Below are 25,336 nucleotides of genomic sequence, written 5' to 3'. Positions count from 1 at the left end.
GTGGAGCTCCCAAAAAAACACATCTACTCCACACCAGAACAAACCGGGAACTTTCATAATATTCAAGAGAAGGCAGACATCTAGACAATCAAAGCAATCTGTATGGATACATAGTACTACAGGTCAGACGAAACATATGTATTTTTAATTTCGTGTTAAACTGTCCCTTTAAAGACCGACACCTGTCTCTGCTGGGTGTGTAAGGCGTAATAGATGCCTCAGGTGAAATTCCATGTGACAACTTTTTTAGGAACTGACTGTTCCTAAAAACCATTCATAGAGAATATTATTCATAGACGAGCATAATAGTGAATGTGCTTCTCTATTTATTCTTCTCTTCTCAAAATGCTAATTTTACCTCTAGCCTGTGCTGTTCGTTTTTCCTTTGTTTATTTGCACAGCAATGAAGCATGTCGATAAGAAAAGCAAATGCAGACGAGACGCAAATAACCTACACAAGCTGTCAAAGATTAAAAAACAAAAACAGTCATGTCCAAACCACTAAATAACAGCTCATAAGAAGATGCATAAAGTTAGGGAAGTGGTAAGAACCTTTCTTTACTATATTAATGCATTATAAGTTGACAATAACACTCTGTTAGTCACTGAGAAACACTTGTCCTCTTGTTAAGAACATGTTGTTTGGTGACTGTATGTTTGCTTATGTTAAGTGACTTTAACACAGTGAGAAAAGGCATGAGTAAAGAGAAAAATAAACTTCATAAATCAATCCAAAACTATTTATTACTTAAATCTAACTTTAAAATATAGTTTTAAAGGTGTCCTGAGAGTGTGTCAGTAATAATAGATTAACACAAAACCAAAATTAGTGAAGAGAAACCGGAAAGCTTGATGAGACATGCAGAAGAGTGTAACGCCGGGCGGTGACGGGGTGGGGTGAATGAATTGCCGGGCAGGAAGGTGAGAGTTCAGTGAGTGATCGACCTGACCTTTGTGAGTCAGTGAGAGTGTAATCTCTTTGTGTGTGAGCTGCTCTTGACAGAGATAAGCGTCCCGGCAGTGGAGGAGTGGTGAGGAATGTGAGCTTGTGACCAACCCTGGCTGAGACGCGACAGTTCCCGTCTGCAGCACAGAACGTAGCGTGAAGAGCGTTAGTTATTATCTGACTGTGCTGCACACTTCAATTTGATGACCTGATACTGTGCAACACATGTTTTCCTCTGACTCTGGCAAATGTTCAACTGGTGTCTGGGGCTCAACCAATAACTGAGAGGTTCAGGTTGGGCAAGTTTGAAGGTACATGTTATTTTTTTTTTATGTAAAACACACCTTTTGTATCAGGCCAGCTACTACAAGGAGTTTTAATGAACCATCCACCCTCTCTATAGTTTTTTCAAGGCAAAGTTGAATCATATGTTAACCAGTTAAAAAGAAGCAGTGGGAGATTTTTATTTATATTTTATGTTTATTACGGTAGCAACACTTTCGCTCTTGTCCTTAGGAGTTTCTAAAATTAGCAAGATAGAAAAGTTCCCTGTTGTACTTTTAAAAAAGTGAATGTCCAGACTGCCTTAAAATTTTAATTTGACTGAATTTGCAAAGACAGAGTGAAAACAAACTTTTCTAAAATCGATTAATTCAGTTGTACTTCAGAAAACATGTTCAGTATGCCTAAGATATTAAGTGGAAAGGACACCTTTACAGAGGCAGAGTTTTCGCTCTCACACAATGCATGCTGGGAAGTCTGCTAATGCGCTGATCATGTTTTTCTTTAGAAACTTAATTTGATTATTTAATTCAACTCTTTACAGTGCATTCATTCAAATCACCTTGTAAAGTCAGAGGAGTTTTAAGTCTTGAACTACTTACTACTCTTGAATAAATAAAACTTATATTGTGTTTCTAAAGAAGCCCAGAACAGACAAACCAAACTCTAGATGTGGCGTTTCACGTTTTGCGGGAGTTTCATGGCTATTGTAGGTTCTCCAGCACGCTTTGAAGCAGAATGATGAGGTGTTTGCAATCTGCAAGCTTATCACTGGATGCCACTAAATCCGACTGGTCCTTTAATGGAATCCTGCCTTTGTTTGTCTGTTAGCTTAAGACAAGAGTTGAAGCAGGAGGAAACACTTAGACACCATTTAAAGGGTGTTAACACCTTTCAAACCACTACAAATCTGCCTTATAGTGGCCTACATGTATCATATCTTGTTTGGTATTTCTATATATTTAAACAAGGTAGAACGTTTTACAGTTGAAGAAATGCAACATCCAACAGATTAAGGTTACTCTGGAAAACATTAGGTATAGTGTCATGTAGACAAGGCATATTAAAGGATAGTGGGTACAAGAAAACAATCAATTACAATCACTGTCATTACAAAATCATATCTGTCATACAAAAAACCCAACAGATGAAGATATATGATAGTTTAAGTGTAGCTGCGGTTTCTTTTTAAAGCAGGAAACGCACCAAAATAGCTCCCAAAAATGTTGAGTGGTCACACAGCAGGCCTGGTGGTTGACTGGTCATTGACAGTGGATTCTTTATTTTCCACAGGCTGAGAGACTGACCTCACTTTCTTATGTGTTTGCACGGCCATCATTATTAGTACATTCTAGGACTGTAAATGAGGAACAGATTAGAATGACTCAAAACACTTGAATAAACGCACAATTTAACTGCAATTTTATCATCAATATTTCATCAGCTGCAACATGCACATATTTATAATACAAAAGGTATTTTAGCCACTAAAAAGGTCTACCTAAAAAATCTATTTATATTTAGAATATTTTTTCTGCTTTACTTTGCCATCAGACAGCCTTGTCTGACAGGAAACCACCATTATATAAGCCAAATATCGCCCTTTCCAAACCAACCAAACTCCATTAGAAAAATCAGTAATTTTACCTCACAGATACAGTAGTTGCTGGTCTGTTACTGCTTTGATCTGTTAGTTAGTTTGCGTTTTTGTGTGACTTTGGTTTTATGAAAGGATAGTTTGGATTCACCAAAATCACACAGTGACACAAACTAACCAACAGATCACAGCAGCAGTAAACCAGAAGCTGCCATTTTCTGCAAAGTAAAATTACTAATTTTGCCTCTGGAGTCTGGTGGTTTTGAAGAGAGAAATATGTCTGGCTTATGTAACAGTGGTTTTCCATCAGAAAAGGCTGTCTGATGGCAAAGTAGAGCTGTGAAATTATTCTAAACATAGCGAACACTTAAACTGAAATTGATTTTTATTCGGTGGAACTTTTTTTATGTGGCTAGAATACCTTTTATTGCTGACCCTGTTCACAACAGTATATCACTTAGCTTCCATGCTGCTCCTCCCTGCTTCTCTATCATCTACTAATATACTGACTATCGATAAATACCTCGTACAATTCTACATCAAATAATCCAAACTATCCCTTTAATGAGCAGAAAAACAGACCCATAATGTTTAATTGTGAAGAATTCTTTTCCATGCAGATATTTAAGTGATTACTGAGGATGTGGTGATTGTTCATCATTAACATGACATGTTGGCACACACAGCTGTCTGGAGTATTAATGTAATCAGTCATTCCATTGACTAGCTGTTTGCTGCGCCTGTCATTCTGTCTGAAACTGGCTCTCATATAGACCAGTCATATGTGATGTTAAGCTGGGACACCTGGCACCACCAGTGATGTAGTTGAGTCAGCGAACAGGATCGACACTGCAACCAACTTTCCTAAAACTGTCCTCAGAGTTCACTGATGTCACTGAGTGGCGTGATCCTTTACATAAATTCTTTCATGCCTCCTAGTGTTTATTCAAAGGTGTAAAAGTATGAGGAAATTGTGGTTTGTTTGGACATGACATGCAAGTTATGTGTTTACAGGGGATTTAAGTGCTTCTCTGTTAAAGCACCTGGAGGGGTGAGAGAGCTTTGAGCCTACAGCAGGCGAGAAACGCTACTGTGAAGCCAAAGCAAATCTGATTTTATTGCTTCAAACAAAGAGCCAAAGACTGGAATGAGAGGAACCAAGAGGGCAGAGAGCAAAGCTTGTTGATACGAATCTTTCTGCTGTCAGGTTTTATAATTAGCTGGAGCATGTCGTGTCTCATAAGAAAGTGCTGAAATAGAAATGAAAGTGTACAAAAAAAAAAAAAAGTCAGTTGAAGGCAGAGTTATTACAGGTTTATAATTTTCATTAGTTTTTATTATCTCCACCAAGCTTAAGCCTGGAGGGGATCATGCAATTGCTTGTGCATGTATGCGTGTGAGGACGTGTATAACTCGTGTTGTGGGAATGTGTGTGTAATATTTCTTATGTGGACAAAATGCATATGCTTGGATCAGGGTTAATGAAGGCTGGGTTTAGGTTAAATTCAGGATTAGGGTTAGGATTAGACAAGTAATCACTATGGGTAGGCTTAGGTCAGTCTCCCCAGAAATAAATGTAAGTAAAAGTAATGTCCTCTGAAGTAATAGAAACATGCTGTTGAAACATGATGGGGATAAAACGCATTCTCGTATACTACTATATTAGTATACTATACTATCAGCCTCATATATTTTGTACATATTCATGACAGTATGCTGAAGGACGTCTGTAATTTTCTGGGTTTATCTTATTTTAGTGGATTGAATAGGATAGGCAAAAATGAACCTTTGCTTCTGTCTATTTCTTTTGTGGCTGTAAAATTTATTGTCTGAAATAATTCATTTTTAAATAAAATAAAGTAGTCATTAATTCATGATTAACAATTTTTGAAATACATTATGCCAGCAACAGCTGTGGCTGTTGACGCATTATGTTTTCAGGTCATCCCATTCTTGTGAACGTGATATCTCAAGAGCGCCTTGAGAGAATTTCTTCACACTTGGCACAAATGTCCACTTGGACTGATCACACTTACAGGTCAAAGGTCACTGTGACCTCACATCCATCCCATTCTCGTGAGCAAAGCATCTCAGATTTTGGTGGTCAAAGGTCACTGTGACCTCACAAAACATGTTTTTGGCCATAACTCAAGAGTTCACGTGCTAATTATGACACAGTTTCACCAGCATTTCTAATAGCGTACTAACAGTATTGGAGAGTAACTAGTTACATGTAATTAAATTACAAAATAAGATGTTGGTGATTACAAAGGGGTCATATTAAAATAATCTTTGCAGATTCCCTGTCAGAGATCTGCAAAAAAGGAGAAAAAGGAAATATTCTTTTCAATTTTTGTTTTCAGTTCAGTTTCATTCAACATTTCATATTGTAAGTTCAAACTATTGTTTCAGTTACTTTTCTATTTTTCCTTAAGTCTAGTCTTTATTCTTATTTCAGTTAAGCGAAAAGTTTTTTCACACCTAGTTTTAGTTTCTAGTTTAGTTTTAGTTAACTGTGATAACTTTGTTGAAGGTGGTGTGAGATCGTTTTCCCAACAGCTGTTTTGTGTTTCCTCTTCCAGGAGCCGAAAGCCGCTACCTCACAGCAATGACTTCTCAGACGAGCTTTGGCAGCAGCATGCTGTGTGAGTTTCCACAAGTCGTTGATTTGTGTTGTTGGCTCAGCGTATATTTGTGCACCTGGGATTATTATCATACGCTGATTGTCTGTCGTGCTTGTGTGGTTTATTTTCAGTCCAGAGTATAAATGATGACCTGAATGCGTCGCTGGCCACAGCAGATGAGCTGTCCAAAGAGTTCAGCTCCCTGCTGCAGGAGGCCTCCTCCGACAACAACAACACAAAGTCTGACTATCAGGTACGCACAAACCTTCACCACTGCTTTTGTCCTTTTAGCTGTTAGTTGGCAACATTTTGCAGTTATTTTTTGTGTAGTGTTTGAAAGAGTGAGTACCACTGACATAAATAACGATGGATGGATATGAACACTGCCATCTTGTGCTGGTGATGTCATTTGGAGTCTGTGGTAATGATCATGGATCCCACCCACACAGCCAGCTGACTCAATCAGTTTTTTTTATAGCATTGAATAACTGCTAAAAAAACAAACTGATACACAAAATGAACACTTGAGCATACATCAGCACCATAAGAACTACCTAAAATAATATAAACCATGTTAGAGAAAAATATATTTGATGTGTGCTCAGTTTGGCTCGTGTCCCATCTGCTAAAAAGATTAATGACCTATACTGCCGCCATTAACCAGGTGGTGTCCAAGATGTTTTGGCTTCATGTTTGGAGAGCTGTCATGTTGTCCATCTCTATATATGTAAATGGTGTGAAGATGTAAAAGTTAGGCATGTGACGGTAGTTACATTATCAACTTATCGTACAGTATGGACATGACCACAATATTCTTGCCGACTCCAATATTGCCCGTCGTGTTTATAAGTGTATTTATTTTGCCTAAGAAGGTCACCAACATTTTAACCAACATGATGGCAGAATAAACAGCAGGGTTTCTTCACCATTATAAGACTTGGGTGCAGCTCCGACAAAATTATTTCATGACGCCTACGCTAAACAAACAAACAAACAAAAAGAACTATGCTGAGACACGTTTGGCTGTCATTTCTGGTTGAGTTGCATCTCTCCTCACTTCATCTGCTCTGTGTGTCAGAGTTTCACCATGGGTGGGGCTCAGGCAGCTCCCCTCACACAGAAACACACACTCAGACACAGATGCAACAATAGTGAATCAGGTGAGCTGAGGAGATTGTGTTACTTGAGGCCGATAGATCTCGTACTCGTACTCATTAAACTGAATAGCCGCTTGACACAAGCAAACATCTAAAAATCCAAAGTGACGTAGAGTTCTACAAGTTGGTTTTTGGTTGCGCCGACATTATCCGCGAGAGACTCACTGTCCTCAACATCATCCACTAATGACTGCAGTGACTTTGGAAAAAAATTCCATGCAAGTCCATGTAAAACTGAAATAAATGGACCTGCGACCAATTAGTCGCGGCAGGTGAAAACTAGCTGAACAAAGCGACTGATTAATCTGTCTGTAACCATCTTTTTTTGGTAATAAGCTGCATGTACAAACATGTTTTTAAGAACTGTATTGACATTATTAAGTACTCGCTCGGCACTCAGTATCCTCAGTACCCAAGTACTTGCACAGTCTGAAAAAAAGTGGTATTAGTGCAATCCTACCAAGAATACTTGGTTTTTGGTTTTTGTTTTTTTTTTTTTTTGTTATTTTGGTATTAGTTATTTAGGATATTTGTCTTTTGTCTGAATATTATTAAGAAATAAAAGTTCATTGCTTTTTGAAAGGCTGTACTCACAGTTGCCCAACATGTAGTGCAGGTTATGTGTGCAAGTCTATGCAACAGTCCAATACCATGTAATTTATTAACCCTGAAATGGGACCCTGGTACTTCCCATCCCAAACAGCACTTTTATTCCCAGAATGGCAAAGTCATGAACTGTGGCGTTAATTCTTTGTCTATGTTTGGGCATGTTTCACAAGGAGTATAACCTGAGGATGATATAACAATGATAGCCAGCAAATCACATTCTAACATAGTAGTACACAGCTGTTAGTTATTTTTCTGATGCACTGGTATCAGACTGGTACTCATTATTAAAATGACAACAGTATTGTTTATCGCAGTTATATCTGTAATAATATATTGTTCAGTAATAGTTATCATGAAAGCCTGTGTAATAGTGTTTGTCTTGTGTCCGTCAAATCCAGCACCTTCTCATCCTCTAGTGTGCCACTAACATCTGGATTTTCCACCAGAGGATTTCTTTCATTGTTTTTCTATGTGTCAAATGTGTTCTTGAGGTTTACCTGTCCATATTCCAGTCCTTCCAGGATTTCACAGGCCTTTGGGGGGATTGTTGTGGCCTAAAATGTCTAATTTCATGGCAACTTTTCTAAAAAAAAAATTGATGCATGTTACAATGTTTTTGCAGGAAATTGTGGATGAGAATGAAACCACACTCTGTTCTGAGTGTTGTCTAACCTTAGAAAAAAGTCACAAGATTACAGAAATTCTAATAGAATATGCTTTAAATGTAAATAAAGGGGATTGCACTCAGGGGAACTGGCTGAATTTGCATTAATTGCTGAGATCGCAACAACGCAGCTTCCTGGAGGGACTGATATTCAAAGCTAAATGACTATTTGCTACTAGGCTCAATAGTAAAATTTAAACATGTTGTCATATTACCCAAAATAAAACAACAATTATGTTTTTAATATCCAACAACAACATATTATGATTCGAGTCTCACCCATTGATGGTCTATCAAAGACCTATTGGTGCAGCAGTTGTTGAATGCCAACAAAATGAGTCTTGTTTTATCCTTATTAAAATGAAAGTGTGCAAATTTTACAATCCAGCACAGCAGTATGATCATTTCTTATAATACTGATTTATAACTGATACATTTTTTCTTCAGACCAGCTCTACAGTCTACAGAGAGAGGCCTCAGTCCACCGGGCTGTACAGCCCCTCCAGCAGCAGCAGTAATGGCAACTCCAGCTCTCAGCCTTTCTCTCCGAGCTCGACAACTTTCGATCACAAGGACTCCCTCCTCTCCAACAGTAAAAACTCACCGACCTCCCCTGTCATCATCACAAGCAGCCCACTCTCATCCCCAAAGATCCGCAGGAGGGCACACTCTCCGCTTCCTCGAACTCGACCTGACAGCCCGCACTCGTACGGCCAGCGGCAGAGCCCCGTACAGTCGCCTCACACCCCGAGACGCAGTTCCTCTTCTCATTACGACAGGAGCCCACGAGGTTCAATCAGTTACATGGACAGAAGCCCCTCTCCGAGCCCCACATCTGCTTCCTTTGATCAGTTTTCTCGGTCTGGTTCGCTCCAATCTTCTGGCAACTTGCTGAGCCCTTATGACAGCAGCCTGATGGGCCGCAGGTCGCCTCGGCCAGACAGAAGCCCCTCCCCTTTGTCTTTCAATCACCCAATGTCCAACACGCTCCCGCGGAACTTAGGCGGTTTCAGGCAACCTGGTAAGTAGCTGTCAAATTGGAATGAATTGACCTGTTAAACAAATAATTTAATTTTACGTCTTGTGTTCTCTCATAGATTAAATGATTAACTGTCTAACTATGACCACTTATAGTCATTTATGACCAGCTTATAATGTACATTTGCCTATACCTCAGGAATTTCAGGAAACAGAGTAATGCATTATAAGCATGATTGCAATGTATTACAGATATGAGAAGTATAATACAGCATGACCCTTGCATTATAAGTACTATGCCTCACTGTAATGCCACAACTGGACAACTTGTCATATTCAGGACTGATCTTTTCTAATAAATCAGTTTTTGTTTTGCTTTATTGCTAAACATAATATTTAGACATGGTATCTCAAGGGCTCAGCTAATCATGGTATTAATTAATAATTCTGCTGTTATGTTACTTACATATGTGAAGATGGGTGTGAAGCTCTAGGTAACTTTAATGTGGGGGAAAAAAGCTAACAGTGGGATTCATAGATAGAAAGTATAGTTTAGTAATACCATTAAACAATGCACTGCAACCTATCACCTAAAAAGTGCATTGTGTCACACTGCCACCCCATCCAAAAGAATTTAATTACTCTGGGTTTAATGTCACCATGTTCCTCCAGAGATTCCACAAGTCTACAAATAAAAGTCTAGGAGATCTTACTGGCCTGTAAAGTACTCTTCCTTTTGTATTTTCCCCTTCTCTCTGGCACTCTTACTGAATTTTTGTGTTTCTTTTGCTTCTCACTGTCTCTCTCTGTCCCAGATGAGGGTGTCCAGCACCAAAAGAGTCCCAGCAAGTGGAATGAGACAGATCTGGATGTGTCCTACGAGAGGAAACCTCACCACACCTATGACAGTTCGTTGATTGTTTTGTGGAATTAATGGACAAGAGAAAGATAAACAAATTAGTCACAAGCCCTGGGGCTGTATTTGTTGCATAATGTGATCTCTGTTTTCTAAATGATCACTTTCCTGTTGCAGAGACAGAGTGGTTACGGCCGTCTGTGCCAAATAGCAGCTGGAGAGAATCCAACCTCGATGGCCCCCCTCCTGCCCCAGGCCCCAAAAAGGTGTGTGCTAACAGAGACGTGAGAGCTTTGTTTGTATGGCTTCTGTTTTGGCGTAAACTGGCATTCTTAGTTACAACGAATCTGCTTTAGGCCAGCCCCTTGAGTTCTTGAGAAATCACAGATATTCATCAAATGGGAAGTAGTGCAAGTTACCTGGTGTTGTTTTTCACAGATAAGAACAGAAGGAAGCTGCTAACAAAATGTGGGTGGGGATAGGAGTCAGGATTTGTAGAGATGGAACACATTTCACTAGCTTCTTGAACGTGAAAATTCAACTTTAGCATTTATTTTTTAAATATAATTTTTAGTGTCCACTGATTGCCTAACTGATCCTTCCTAAATCCCGCCCATTTTTGCTCTGTGCTCCAATACATCAGACCAGCACATACAGATACTCTATCAAAATGTCAGGTCACTCCCGCTTTCGGGAGGTATAAAACCAGGGATCCCATAGACAGCAATGCAATTTTACATGTTTCTGAATTGCAATTTTGACAAGTTTGTATGAATTAATGACAAGCTTAACAAACCTTTGTTTTAACAAACATGTCTAAGAATTATTCTGTGACGTTACCTTAACCTGAGCATTCGCAATATCTTAATAAATTAAGGTTAATTCCAAGTGGATCAGTGAGCTGACACAGTGGCCAGACACTGCTTATATTGAATTAGCGGGTATCGTTAGGCTTATTGTGGTCTGGAAATGGCAAAACCTGTCAAATTAACGTTAGCTCCTAATCAGTAGTAACAATTGCTGTTCTCTGAAGATTCGTACACTCTTACTGCTCTCTTTTTTGGATCCTGTCCTTTCCAGCAGGGATAGAAAACTAGAAGACTGTGATGGATTTGTACGTTTATTGATTTTACAACCACAACACAGCAGCTTTCCGACATTTACGCTTCCATTTTATGAAACCATGAGTTTTCCCCCAGAAGGATGACATATTGCTGATCTGATGTATAAACCTGGGTAGCCACCTCAGTCAACTTTCTCCTTTTCTATTTCCTGTGCTTAGATATGATACATGCTCTATGTTGAAAAGAAAAACACATTTTGAAGATTAATGTTAAAATTAAGGTTATAAGATGTTGCTGGGGAGCTTGTGAAAACATGTATAAGATTTGACATTTGTCCTAATTTAGCTAATTTAACAGTAACATTTTTTAACCATCTTCAAAATTTGTTTTGCTGTTCATCATGGGCCAACCTAGCACATAGCACATCTGAATAAAGTATGCAATTTTTTTTTTTCCTAGGATGGCAAAGGCATGTCCAGCCCCACTCTGTCTCTGATGGGTTTACCCTCATATTTTTACCCCTAAACCTACCTAATCACATTCCTCATTCCTAAACCTACCCACAACCAACTCAAGCCAAAAGACCCAAACCATCAAAAGCAACGAGTACTAGCTAATCAGTGAGTTGAGCGGGTCATGACATCGCCATCCTGTAAAAAACAAATTATATACAGGAAATAGAAAAGTAGAAAGTTGACCAAGGTTGTGCTGGGTACCAAGCTTACTCAACTGTCATTGGAGGAAAGACCAAAAAATGGTGGGACTTTGGAAGGGTCAGTTGATGATGAACTGATGAAACTCAACTATACAATATATTTGCCGTAAAAGCAAAACAACATGCTGAAAAAAGCTTAAAAACTCAATAGAGTTGCAGAGTTAGGTGATAATTCTCGGTGAATTTGGCACTATCATGGCTATGTAGTCATCTAATTCAGTGGATTGGAACTGGTAAGAATTTATCCATCTTTTCTTTCTTTTTCCAGGATCCTCGCTCTAAATCTGCCCAGTATTCCTACAGTTCTCTCCCCCGTAATGCACGTATATCAGTGCCTCCAGATGTTTCATCCCCGGTCCACTCCCCCTACCACCTTCAGCCCATCATCTCCCGTATTTCTATTCCCCCAGCTAATGCTCAGTCCCGTCAGCGCAAGCCCATCCCTCTCTCTGTCATCATGCGGCTCCAAAACCCCCACTGGGGAGCAATGGCAACCCGCCACCCCAGAGTCCTGGGAGGAGAAGGTGATATGCCACCTTACCCACCAGGTGTACCCATCCTGAGGGAATTCTCCAACCAACCTGTCCATCCGCCACAGCAACACCCACCTGAGCTGAGGCAGCCAGGTGTATACAGTGATGGTACAGTACATTTAACATCTGCACACACACTCTGACTCTCATGTTAACAGGATCTTTGTTGAACTTTGCGTTACAAATGTGGTTTGGTATCATTGCAGTGCTGAACCCAGGGGATGTTGATGCAGAATTAGAGCGGCTGGACTTTGTTCATCACATGCCTGTGATTTCTGAGACTCCCAGCATGCCAGAGGGCAGTAGCGGGGTTGAGCAGGGTGCACCAAAAGCTCCCCGGCCCCTCAGCCCCACCAGGCTACAACCAGTGGTGGCACCTGAGGCCCATGCCCAGGCACAGGTGATTCCTGATCTGGAGGAGCTGCTCCGCATCCGTGCGGAAATCCCCCGGGCCCTGAAGAGACGTGGCTCCGTCCAGGACAAGTCACAGCCCCTGAAGAAGGCCTCCCATTACCAGCCGAACCAGTACAAAAATCTCATTGACAAGCTATTTCGCAGGAAGGAACAACGCCAGAAGGGGGAGCAAGGTAGCGAGACCAGCAGCTCTTCAGAGGGAGAGGAATGCGCCATGCCCCCGAACCCATTACCACAGACATCTTCACTGATTCCCCCGGACTTCAAAGTAAGAAATGGGCAAGAGGAAGAAATGGCTTCTAATATCATTTAAATGTGATGAAGCCAGTTAATAAAATAATAATATGCAACACTTGTAAATCATACAGTAAATCACCAGGGGAAATTTACTGTATGATTTTACTATTTCTCCCAATGTGGTATTACAGTTGCTTATATAACTATAAATATAACTATCTAACTAATAGTTAATTACTATATCCTATCTTATTTTACTTTATCCTATTTAACCCCAAATTAGAAAATTCCAAATACTCAATCCAACATGGCTTATCAACTTTTATGTCTGTTACTTAGCAACCAACACAACTTTTCTCGTTTTACAGAGCTAAACAACTCTGTAAAACTACAACAACAGGTGGTTTTTTAAACATGCTGAACCATACGTTGAAACATAGAAAAAATGGCCAAAACAATAACTTAGGCACTTAACTTCAAGACAGATGAGTTGGAGGTTTTGGTAACATCTGTGGAGAAATCTTAAAATTTTCTTTTAGGGAATTTCACGGCAATGTTAAATTTGGAAATAAAGAGAGTGGCTAAGATAGCAGACAGTACCACTAGCAACTTTTAGCAGACATTACTGTTAGCTACAGGTAACAAACACTACTAGTAGCTACTGTTAACTGACACTAACATTAGCTACAGTTAATGAACACTACTGTTAGCTGATACAACTGTTAGCTAACACTGCTGTTAGCTACTGTTAACTGATACTATCATTAGCTACAGTTAGCGAATTCTACTATTAGCTGTTACGACTGTTAGTGAACACTACCATTTGCTAACGTTAGCTAATTAAGCTACTACTACAGGTAGAACAGTCAAAGTTAAGACCGTTTAAGGGTTCTTGTAAAGTTAAGAGGGTTTATTTAAGATTTGGGGAAGTTAGGATTCTTGTAAAATACACACTTCCTGTCTTAAGTTAGAACAGGAACATTGACCAAGCAACTGTTCATCTGTAATGAGTTCTTTCTTAAATCAGGTCTAACTCTAATTACCATAATAACTGAACAGTTAATATAAGATCTGCAAGTTTGGAAATTTTTGTAATATGGCCCTAAGTATTAAATAATGGGAAGAAATAATGATGGAAATTTGACATTAAATGGTTTTTTATGCATTCAATGCAAAGTGAAGGGACATTTTTCATGTACCACCACTGATATTACACCACATGATATTAGCATCATAACATGACAGAAGTTTGCATCCTGTTTGTCCCTTCAGAGCTACCATTCCATTCTGCGACGATCCAATCGGGAACGCAAAGGTTCTGGGAAGCGAGCTCGGCTCAGCCCGCTCGTCCTGCTGCTGGATGGAGCGTTGGTCGGAGAACTGGAGACCGTGCAGAGGGCCGTGCAGGAGGTGTGTGTGTGTACTAATATACAAATACCTTGTTGTAGAATTATGTGCTGTCACTGACACTACTGCTACTGTGCTGCTACTACTACTCCCAATAACAATAATTATATCTAAAATACTAACCCCATTGTACCAGTAATTATGTACAAATAATATATGTTTATATTTTATTCAGCAAAATCATACACAATGTAGACAACAAGGGTAAAATTAATTCAAATAATTTTGCAAAGAAATCCAAAATGTATCAAACATGAATGAATTAATTAAAATAAAGGCAGTAATGCACTTTGCATTTGCCATTTTGTTCATATTGTTTCCCATATTTATCATTGGTATTAATTCTACAACTTGCACTTAAACAACTTTTTAGCTGACATCAGCAGCCTCCATTTCAGCCACATTGCTCAGTCTGAAATACAACAGTAAAGTGTAGTGCCAAAGTTGGTGGACATAGACTTTAAGAAGCGCTGAAAAAAGATGTTATATTTAACTCCATTCTCTCAGGCAACATTTGCTGAGCCTGCATTCCCTTATTCAACACATTCCTGCTTCTCTTTCATACAGACAGGAGAAAGTTGCTCATCCAGTAAAACTGTGTCTACTTCCAGTTTTAGGAGTTGAGGGTTGAGTGCTGGCTCAAAGTGTTCCTGACAGTTTTGGAAGGAGAATACATTGAATAAAGTCAGTTACTGCACACACAGACAGAAGAACTTCTTCATTTAACATCACACTTTCTTGATATCTAAAAGATTAAGATCTTACTGCAGAAAATCTTGTAACATGATTATTTACAGTTTTTCTGATGAAACCTGTGTAAATCTTTTCCACAGATGAACGACCCGAGCCAACCTAATGATGAAGGCATCACTGCCCTTCACAATGCCATCTGTGGGGGTCATTACAATGTTGTGGATTTCCTGGTTCGCATTGGAGCCAATGTCAGCGCACCAGATAGCCACGGCTGGTAAATATTTGCTTAGGTTTTGTGTAGTTCAGTAAATAAAAGGCGGTATGTTAAGTTTGACTTGAGAAGGTGATCAAGCCGAGGCTTTTTTAATGGCATTGTCGAGTTCATGATGTGCCTTAATGTGATATTTTCAGAACAGCAATTTAGTATCCCCAGATTTATTTATGTACGCCTGTTTCTTTGGCCCACAGGACTCCGCTGCACTGCTCAGCCTCTTGTAACGACCGTCCTCTGTGTGAGTTCTTGGTGAGGAATGGAGCTGCTGTCATGGCCATGACACAGAGCGACGGTGCAACCGCCGCCCAGAAGTGTGATCCTTACGCTGTAGGGTTTGAGGAGTGTGAGAGCTTCCTGAGGGGTGAGGCAACTACACCTACACATGCATACACAAGTACACACACACACACACACACACACAAACACCCTATGATACTGTAATTACATGCTCAATGACGATCATAAAAGAATGACTCATAAAATGACAGTTTGCATTTGACAGTTGCAAGATCTACTGGAGCTGCGACCTTTGTACTGTCAAGTGCTGGTTAAATGTGACAGGTTTGAGCTGAGGCCCCCGTCAGTCACTTTCAGGCAGTTACATAATATAGCTGATGTTAAAATACCCTCACAGAACTTTAAACGTTTACATTTATCGGTCCAATATTCCCACTCAAAGTAATTTAACAGGAACAGATAGGGCTCCTGTCATCATATCGCAGAAACTTCATATCTTGAGCCTTAGGATAGATCTATATAGGTTCATGAGATTTTGCAGGCGAAGAAGCATCTCGATGAGTACCATCATATGGTTCAGGAGTCCCGCCCCTCCTCCACTATGATTGGACAGCTGAATAAAAAGTAAGCATAACATTTTTCAACTTTCAGTAACCAGAAAAAAACACCTTAAAACAACGCTTAGAACAGAACAGTCGCTCAGCGCCTTATCACATTGCAGGTATTTGTAGCATAGTGTAAGTACACAGCGTTACCATTTAAAACATAAAAAAAATATATGCTGGCCTGAATGGCTGGTGAATAAAGCCATCAAGATGGGATTTTTCCGAAGTTAATATTACAGAAGCAGTTCCTAATTAACTTTAGGAATCTTGAATTCATCTTGTGTTATCCAAGGTTAGGAAGTCCTAAATACTTATTCCAGCATCGCTAATCAGCATTTATGTCTGTTACCTAGCAACCAACCCTGCTATACTCATCTCGCTAAGCTAAACAAGTTTGTAATTGTTGTTGTTTTTAAACATATGTTGAATGTTGATAACATCTGTATTGAAATCTAAAATAAATATGCTCTTTGGGAAATATTAAAAATGCTAACCTGGGAGATAAAAGAAAGAGAGTGGGCTCAGATAGCAGACCCAGTCTCCACCATATCCGGCATCAATGATGTAAAGGGAATAAAAGAGCACCCATACAGATTAAACAAGTTGGCTAACATGACCATTAGTTATTGTTAACTAACACTTAGTTAGCTACTCTTACTGAAAATTGCCATTAGCTGCTGTAAGCTAACACTACCACTAGTTACTGTGAGCCAAAACTTTGTTAGCTACTCTTAGTGAAAACTGACATTAGCTACTGTAAGCTAACACTACTGTTAGTTACTGTTAGCTAACACTACCATTAGTTACTGTTAAATAACACTGAGTCTGCTACTCTTTGTGAAAACTACCATTAGCTACTGTTAGCTAACACTACCATTAGTTACTGTTAACTAATACTTAGTTAGCTACTCTTAGTGAAAATTGCCATCAGCTGCTGTAAGCTAACACTACCATTAGTAACTGTTAGCTAACACTCAGTTAGCTACTTTTAGTGAAAACTACCATTAGCTACTGTAAGCTAACACTACCATTAGTTACTGTTACCTAACACGTCATTAGCTACCCTTAGCGAAAAACTACCATTAGCGACTGTTAGCGAACACTACTGTTAACTAGTTAGTAAATTAGCTACCACTACAGGCACGTCACCATGGTTACCAATCAGTTAAGATCGAGGATCTACAAGATAGGACGTTTCTATAATATGGCCCCTCATGTCAAGGACACTTCTACAGGACAAATTGTTATGAGACACTTTGAACAATACTGGGGTTTTGTGCTGATATTTGGTAAACTAAAAAGATTACCATTTCATACCAAATCTGCACTTTTAGCAGGCTGGAAAAGCCTTTGAAACACATTTAGAACACACTATAAATTTATTTGCATGTATTCACTGGCGTACACAGGCAGATTTTTTGTGTAAGAAAATAAAGTAGCAACAGTAACAGGATTTCCATAGTGAAATATGAATTCTTACTTGATGTTTAATCAAAAGCTGATATTATAACCTTTGCAGTCAAGAAATGCCACCAGTCTCCGTGATCATTATTTCAAACCATTACTTTCCTGTACAGTAGACATGCATATACAGTATACTCTGCTTTCTTTGTAATATCAGGTGTGGAGGAGGCCATGGGGGTGGAGAACAGCGGGGTGCTCTACGCTCTGTGGAGCTACCCGGCTCAGGCAGCCGATGAGCTGAGCTTCAAAGAGGGAGACATGATCACCATCCTGCAGAAACCTGAAGGGTCGGATTGGTGGTGGGCCTCACTCTGTGGCCGGGAGGGCTTCGTTCCAAACAACTACTTTGGGGTAAGATGCCACCTTCACCACCTGATTGTCTTACCCCACTGCAGAAATAAAACATGAATGTTAATGTTTTGTTTTTTGTATTGTTTTTTGTTTCTTTCAGCTTTTCCCAAAGGTTCGACCAAAATCTCTCTGCTAAGTCGTCTCTTGATGATCAACCCTGGTCAAACTGGTGCAGAGGACTGTCACAGAAATTGTGCTTTACAGCTTCACAGTGTTGTTTGAAAGGGCTGTGTGATTATGAGAAGGCTGTATCGCTGCAGGGCATGAGAAATGTTTCTGATCCGTCAGTCAAGGGGAGTTGAAGGAGAAGTCTCAGTATTCATTTTGGCCTCACTGACAAGGATGAATCTTTTTTAGAAGACATCATTTGTATTGGCTCTGCTGTAGGATATTTTCTCTTGTAAAACTACAACTCTGTACTCTGCTCAACCTTTCTGCCGAGCTCTGCCTGTCTATCCAAAGGTTAAAAAAGGGCCATGTTCCCTGCTGTTTTTACTCAGCTGTGATCCAGTCTGAAGTTGACATTTCTGACTCATTGGCTGGTTTCTAATCAGAATGCAAACAGCGGCGGTTGGTGTTCAGTCCATTCATCAGCGAGGTCAATGCAGCCGTACGCTGGCAACAAACATGACCTATGATTGCTCAATTCAGAAAAGGGCTGCTTCAATCAGAGCTAAATCAACCTACTCATTACTGGAACTGAGTTGTCTGCTGCTAGATCAAAGAACCATGAAAAACTCCAAAGCAGGGGTGTCAAACATATGGTCCATGGGCCAGAGCTGTCTCCACTGGATGACTTTGCATAGCATGAAGATTGCAGCAAAGTCATTAATTGTAATTTTTAGATAAAATGTACTGCCATTCCTGATTTGCCCCATAATGGTCAGCAGGGGGCAACTCCACTAGTTGCAAAAAGAAGTTTTATTGAGTGTTGTACAAAAATCTCATTTGATGTACGACCTCAGTAAATAGTTTCCTAATGAGTTTATGGTCTCAATTGCTTGTTTAAAGTCTCTGATACAGCAGATGTTCATTTTGTAAATTATGGTTCCATTTAAAGTAAAATAGATGATAAAGCGGGGTATGCTTTACGGTGGGGCAACCATGCGATTGACAGGTCATATCAGTGAGTCCATTCATTCAGCACACAGGGCTCATGAAACATATTTCTTTCTTAGAAACATAACTTAGCGACTGTTTAGTCAGGTTGTGTCTACAAGGGAATCCAAGATTTGCAAAACTCTGGTGAGAAATACTCGCATTGTTTCTTCGTTGTGCCTATTGCACAAGTAATTCTATAATGTAGCAACGCTGTGATTAAGATCTGGTCAGGTTTGGGGACAAAAAACACCTGGTTACTGTCAGGGAAAGCTCATGGTTTGGGTTAAAATGTTCAGCTTCAAGCTGTTGTTGGTACTGCGCATGTTCTGGTTGCAAAATACAAAGACGGCAACGGCCGTAATGCCAAACTCAAGGCTTCAAAACTGTTGTCCACAAACCGATGGGCGTCGTCACAGTGACTCCGTTCACTAATATACTGTCTGGTAGCCACCAGTGGAGGAGTGTCAGGGTTTCCAATAAAAATGGACCAGTTCATTTTTCTTCAGACATAAATGGAAACTCAGTGTGCTCGGTGTGTTCCCAGCACCTCTCAGTGCTCACGGAATTTAATATTCTGCACCAGTGTAAGGCTCATATTGGCAAAAAATACAAGAACTTGCAGGGACAACTGAGAACAGAGAAGATAAATGAATTGTAGTCAGGTTTGAGGAAACAGCACAGTTTTTCTGTGTAACCAAGAGATCAGCAGTGCAGACCTTTTTACAACCAACGTCACTGAAAAGCTGGTTTCGGCAACAGAAGCAGCGATCTCCCACAGTCATCCAGATGAGTTATCAAGCTGCAAATGTTGAATCAAATGTTTTACCAGCACCAAAATCACCAAAATGTATGGTTGTTGCATATATGATACGTCAGAATCGATATTCCACTGGTCAACTTAAGTTGTTCAGAATTCTGACAGGATCTTGGCCATTTCAGAGCAATCGGTGGCGTCTGTGCCTGCAAGCTATTAAATGTGCTGACTGGACTGAGGACGCGATCAATACTGCTCGTGTTTGCAGCGGCCCATTGACAGGCTGTTTTGGTCCGCCATACATCCGTTGCCAAAATGTGTGTGCAGCTTTCTTAGTGTTTACAAATTTCGTGTGCCCAGACAAATGGATGTTTCGTTAATTAAACCTTCCTAAGTCCCGCCTCTTTGGGACCCTCTGTTAACTTTCTCCTTTCCTGTTTCCTGTACTTAGATATGTGACAGGCATGAAAACATAAGAAATTTTGAAAATGGTTAAAATATGTTCCTGGGAGACCTATAAAAGCCACATGTATATTTTACACAGTCACACGTTAAGTTAGCTAATGTTAGCAAGCACTAGCTAATTCGCTGGCTAATCTGCATAAATCATTAGCTTACTTCTGATAGCCAATGTTACACCAATGTTAGCTATTCTATGTGAATAAAGTACAGACGAACAATGAAAGGGTCAATTGTGAACATTTTCAGAATGTCTTTACACTAAAAAAAAGGGGAATATTTTGAGGTGTTGTGTTATTTCTAGGTTATTATGCAATGCTTTTACTGATTCAGCCCACTTGAGATGAGTTTGACACCCCTGCTCTAAAGTGAAATCGAGTGGTCAGGAGTTTGTGAAGCAACATTTTCTAACCACTGCTGATGGATCCCAATGACATTCATGATTTCACAAACCAAATATTTTTGAAAAGTGATGTTTTTCTTACCAATGTGGTTGTAGACTTTACATATTTTTAAATGAATCTCATTTGGAGGAGAACGTATGTTTTAATATGACATTGAAACTGGTGTTTTTGTGGAGTGGATGTTTTTGTATTCACAGTAATAGAATGAATGTTTGGTGATGTGTTTGGGTTTTTTTTATGTTATCAGTTTTAAGTGTAACACTTTTGTTTGCTAGGGACTGCTGTGCACTTAACCTGTAAAACCCCCGGCCCACTCCACTCACCCCACCCCTCCCACGGGGCACACGGTGACCAAATGTTTAAATACTCAATAAATACACGAGTCACATGTTTTGGGCCTCCACACTGAAATCTTTAATCACTTTCATGTGTTTGTAGCTTATAGTAAGTCTGTGAAATGTCCTTTACTGACCAGCAGAGGACGCTGCACAATCAAGTATAAATTCAGCACCAGCATAACATTTACATTTATCAATACTACCAGAAAATATAAACTAATATATAGTAAAAGACCATTTATTGAGGCTGTTTTGTTCACTATCTTGTCCTTTATGTCATGTGTTATATTAAACCATCATAGTATTTTGTTTCCTCTTCTTTGAAGTTATATTTATTCTTATGTTCTTCCTCCTTCTCCTCTTCCTTTATACCACAGAGCACCCAAGTGACTGTTGTGATTATTAATGAATCAATTAGCTGCACTATTATGCAGCAGGGTAATTACTAAAAAAAAAAAAAAACTACACACATGATTAATATTTTTTTAATTAAGTCTGACTCAAGCCTTTTGATCTGTACACTATCTCTACCCCACTGGTATTAAGAAAACACCAACGCTTGTATGCTTCATCACAATCCCTGAGGAAGATTACTGTCAACATTGTTTGAAGCTGACTGCTGTTTCTCTTTTAATGTTTTTTTAAATTTATTTTATGTAGATTATAAAAACATGATGATGACACACACAGAGACACACACATCACACTCACAAACAGGGTGGTGTGTAGCTGTAGTGAACTAATGCAGATTTTCTGTTGAATAATTCAGATCATTTAAATGGAGTCAACTGTCCACTGGCCTGTGGCCGCATACATTAATGTTCAGACAGATCTCCTCTTGGCCTCGGCTACAGGGCTGTGCTGAAGTAACCTATACACATGGGTGGAAGTAACTAATTACAAATACTCAGATTTTCAAGTCTCTACTTTTAGTTGTACTTACGTATGTACTGCAACATGTAATCTACTTATTTATTTTTAAAATCATAGGTGAGTATCGAGTACAATTTGAATTAATATTCAAACTTTTCATCTCCATTTTTGTAGCCGATCAGGTGATCTGATCACAGATGTGCCAACAAAAACAAGGACATACAAATGAAAAACAAAACAGATCGCTGCAGGGAGCAAGGATGTTAATCATTAATCATAAATCGATTAATTGCTGTTAAGAATCCACCCAATTAAAAATGTATTCATGGATATTTAATCAATAGTCATGGCAGTAATGGTACCTCATTTGATATGGTTTTGTCTGGTGGAGCCATTTGTTTAAACTTAAAACTAAACTTTTAAACTTTAAAATGAAAATGGGGGGGGCGGGTTAATATCTTATAAGTTATTAATGATCGATTATTGTCGTTTTCAACTACTGGTTCAGGAAAATGCACAAAATTTGCAACCCAAATTTTAAGAGGTGACTGTGACAGCAGGTAAAAGTAACTAATACTCTGAGTAGTTTTTGCGACAAATGCTTTGTACTTTTACCAGAAGTGGGCGTGGTTCATACCTGAGGTCGTGTTAAATCAGGCAAATGTTTTATTTTCTACTAATATATTCATTGGCAATCCTATTGCATCAAAATGATTTATTTATTTAAGTGTAAAAATATCCTTCAGTTTAAGATTGTAATCTTGGTGCATTAAATCAGTGACTGATTAAGGGAGATGTAAGTTGTTTTTTTTTTTTTGGTTTTTTTTTTTACTATTCTACCATTTCATTCAAGCTCAACATACATTTTCACATCTGACTCGATGAATTAAGGGTTTCCTCTGACCAAACCAGAGTTTGTTGATTGTTGGAAAAGTGGAAAGATGAACCAAGATGGTTCATAAGAGAGTTTATTTTTATATTAAACAAAACTCATCTTACTCTTTAAAGGTCTATCTGTGTAGGGATCTTTTCATATTGTTGACTGACACTTACAATGACAATCTGAGTCAATGGCACAAAAAAAACCAAACACTTTCAGAGGACGTACATTGACGTGCCTGAATAGGAATTGTTTCTGCAGCCTGTTTCATGGCTGCTGGCTGCTGCAGTCTCACTCAATACTGAACCAATTTCAAAAATGATTGTTCCTATTAGTCACTAGGACACAAAAACATGAGAAAATAGGGTCCAGGTTGATCTATTTTGGTCTTTTACCAATTTATTATTGCTTTGTATTATCTTTGTACTCCGTATCACGATGTGTGGTCTAGAATAATAATAAATCTGAAAATCTGAAATCTGAAAAATAATTAAATGACCCTTTAAATGACTGCAGAAAATGCAATCTAATGTTACATTTAGGAATGTGAATGTTTTTGAGATCTGTTGCAGGGCTGCTGGATTAAATTGGTTTACAGGGTATGCAAGGGGGTTATATTTTTCTGATCACTGAGTCTCAGAGATGTTCCTGCCAGCAGTTACAAATATTTGGGCCCACACACCCACAAAAATACAGTCACACTCGAGGCCACTTCTTTCTCCTTGTTGCTATTTGACAGAGCTGCACTGGAGAAAGAATTGTATCTGCAGCAGAAAAACAGTTTTGTGCTGAACAGTGATTCTGTTCAAGCAGAACTCATTTGATGCCTCATTGAAACCCCATTATAACCACGATGGAACAAAATGAACTCTTATTGACATGGTCTGCAGCCAGCTGGTCCAGGGTGGTGGAGGAGCGCGGTTACTGGCCCTGTCTGCGGTGTGGTTGCACATTTTTTATTCTTTATCTTATTCTCATTCTGCTCACTGCATTCAATTCTGCCTCAATGCTCCCACCCGCCCGTCCTACACATATACACACGCTGTGATTTCAGAAATGCCGGTCATTATCTGAGCCAGCCTCTTTGGCCCATCAGGGTCTGACAACCCTACTTGACACGACAGGCCGGCCCTCGACTGCTGCCCTCAAATAAACACATAAGAGCAGATGGGCTTGAGACGTGAGGTAAGGGGAGGCACTACAGAGAAATAAGAGGGGCAGGACAATGACAAAGCAGGATGGGAAAATTGAATGAAGAGAAATAAAGAGTGTGATCGAGGGAATGGAATTCCTTTCTGAGCTCACTACGCAATTTTCTGTTTGATGGGATACCTGCCAGAGGAATGCAGGATAATCTATAAACCACTCAACCATGTCAAATGTGCTCCATTACACCTGCCTGACTGAAAGCAAGAAGAATCAACTATTGCAATCTAAAATCTGTTCTGATGGTGACAAAAAGGATGGGAATGGAGAACCGGTTCCAGTTGAGAACTGATTCCAAATTGTCCAAGCAAACTGAACACCTTCAATCTTATCAGTTCCTTTTATTTATGCTGTTATGAGACAAAGGTTTGGCTGAGGGATGAGGAGTGTGACAATAATTTAAAAGTAACCATGGGGAAAAGGAAGGACGGGAAACAGGCAAACGTGCAAACAATTGTCATTTTATTAAAAAGTTCAAAGTAAATGCTGAACAAATGAAGAGTACTAAATCTAAACACAAAAGACACCAAAGGAAAAAAAACAAAAAAACACTCTCCCTACAAAAAAGGACTAAGGTGGCTGAACTCGCCCCACGCTAGCATCACACTAGCTACAAAAAGCACTATGCTAGCACTACACCTGCCACACCCAGTCTAACTTGCCACCACAGAACTAGACTGGACTGGATGCAGACTGACATCTTGCTGCTCTCCCCCTGCGTTTAAACACCAGGCCTAATTAGTGATTGACTGCAGCTGCAGACAATCACCACAGCTGCAGGGAGGGGAGGAGCAGCATCTGGACACAGAGATCACAGGAATCCTGTGGCATGTAACAAGAAATGATGTCACACTCATTGTTCCACGCTGCTGGAAACTTGCAGCAAAAAGGCATCATGGCAGTTTCTGTCACCGTAGGTTGTTATTATCACATTGATGTTTGTTCGAGTGTTCATTTTTCTCATCAGTTTTGTTTTAACTAGTTATTTGATGCTAATAAAAGGGACTTTTATGTCAGGATTGACACATGAATCCTGCCCATGAAGCCACTGGAAGACACTGGCTCCAAATGATCAGTGATCAGCGCTCCTATCTGGGATAACTTGGCTTAATTTTTGTATAGTGGGAGGAAGTGGAGACAGAGACACAGCGTACATCTTTATTTCTGTCAGTGGTGGAAACACCAATATCACTACTTCCTAACCGAGCAGCATGTGCTCCATTGGACCTAAATTATATTTGTGATTCTGTTTAAACTGTGCCAAGAATGACACACATGTTGTTTGTCAATTTAAAACATAATTTTAGAAGTCAAGAAAATCTTGGTAGGTTTGTTGTACTTTTGTGTGAACCTGCTTCATGAACTACATTTGTCATCTCACACAATATACATCATCAACACCAATTTTGTTGCCCTGTTCTTACCTGAAGTGTTTTATCCAGTGACTCCTGGTCCTTTTATCAGCTGTGAAGAGAAAGAAAGAGTAAGACCTGCTGTTATGTGATTACATGCCAGTACGACAACACATAGGCATCAAAACGTCAGCGGCTAACATTAGCTTTTGGAGGAAAAAAATCATAACATCACATATTTGACGTCTGGGTGTGTAGTTGT

The 25,336-nt window shown here is 39.4% G+C and overlaps 1 protein-coding gene across 3 annotated transcripts in view; it reads left to right on the top strand.

Annotated features, from left to right (window-relative positions):
* Window positions 1–20,816, top strand: part of ppp1r13l (protein phosphatase 1, regulatory subunit 13 like) — a 28,059-nt gene extending 7,243 nt beyond the window's left edge. Inside the window, exons 1-13 of one of the 3 annotated variants that reach the window (XM_084717468.1) lie at window positions 1,026–1,257; window positions 5,408–5,470; window positions 5,581–5,702; window positions 8,327–8,900; window positions 9,673–9,765; window positions 9,891–9,979; window positions 11,761–12,133; window positions 12,232–12,707; window positions 13,949–14,086; window positions 14,917–15,050; window positions 15,245–15,411; window positions 17,514–17,707; window positions 17,808–20,816. In XM_084717468.1, the coding sequence (XP_084573594.1) occupies window positions 5,434–5,470; window positions 5,581–5,702; window positions 8,327–8,900; window positions 9,673–9,765; window positions 9,891–9,979; window positions 11,761–12,133; window positions 12,232–12,707; window positions 13,949–14,086; window positions 14,917–15,050; window positions 15,245–15,411; window positions 17,514–17,707; window positions 17,808–17,843 (2,433 nt within the window). In that variant the 5' untranslated portion in view covers window positions 1,026–1,257; window positions 5,408–5,433 and the 3' untranslated portion in view covers window positions 17,844–20,816. Of the gene's footprint in view, window positions 1–1,025; window positions 1,258–5,407; window positions 5,471–5,580; window positions 5,703–8,326; window positions 8,901–9,672; window positions 9,766–9,890; window positions 9,980–11,760; window positions 12,134–12,231; window positions 12,708–13,948; window positions 14,087–14,916; window positions 15,051–15,244; window positions 15,912–17,513; window positions 17,708–17,807 lie in introns of those variants that run through there. The other 2 variants (XM_084717466.1, XR_014769983.1) reach the window with 2 other exon arrangements.
* Window positions 20,817–25,336: the final 4,520 nt, after the last annotated feature.

This window comes from Lutjanus erythropterus, chromosome 4, assembly GCF_056507025.1.
Source record: "Lutjanus erythropterus isolate fLutEry1 chromosome 4, fLutEry1.hap2, whole genome shotgun sequence".
NCBI classification, from domain to species: Eukaryota; Metazoa; Chordata; class Actinopteri; order Lutjaniformes; family Lutjanidae; genus Lutjanus; species Lutjanus erythropterus.
The sequence above is the reverse complement of the archived record's forward strand: the minus strand, read 5'-3'. Positions and strand labels throughout refer to the sequence as shown.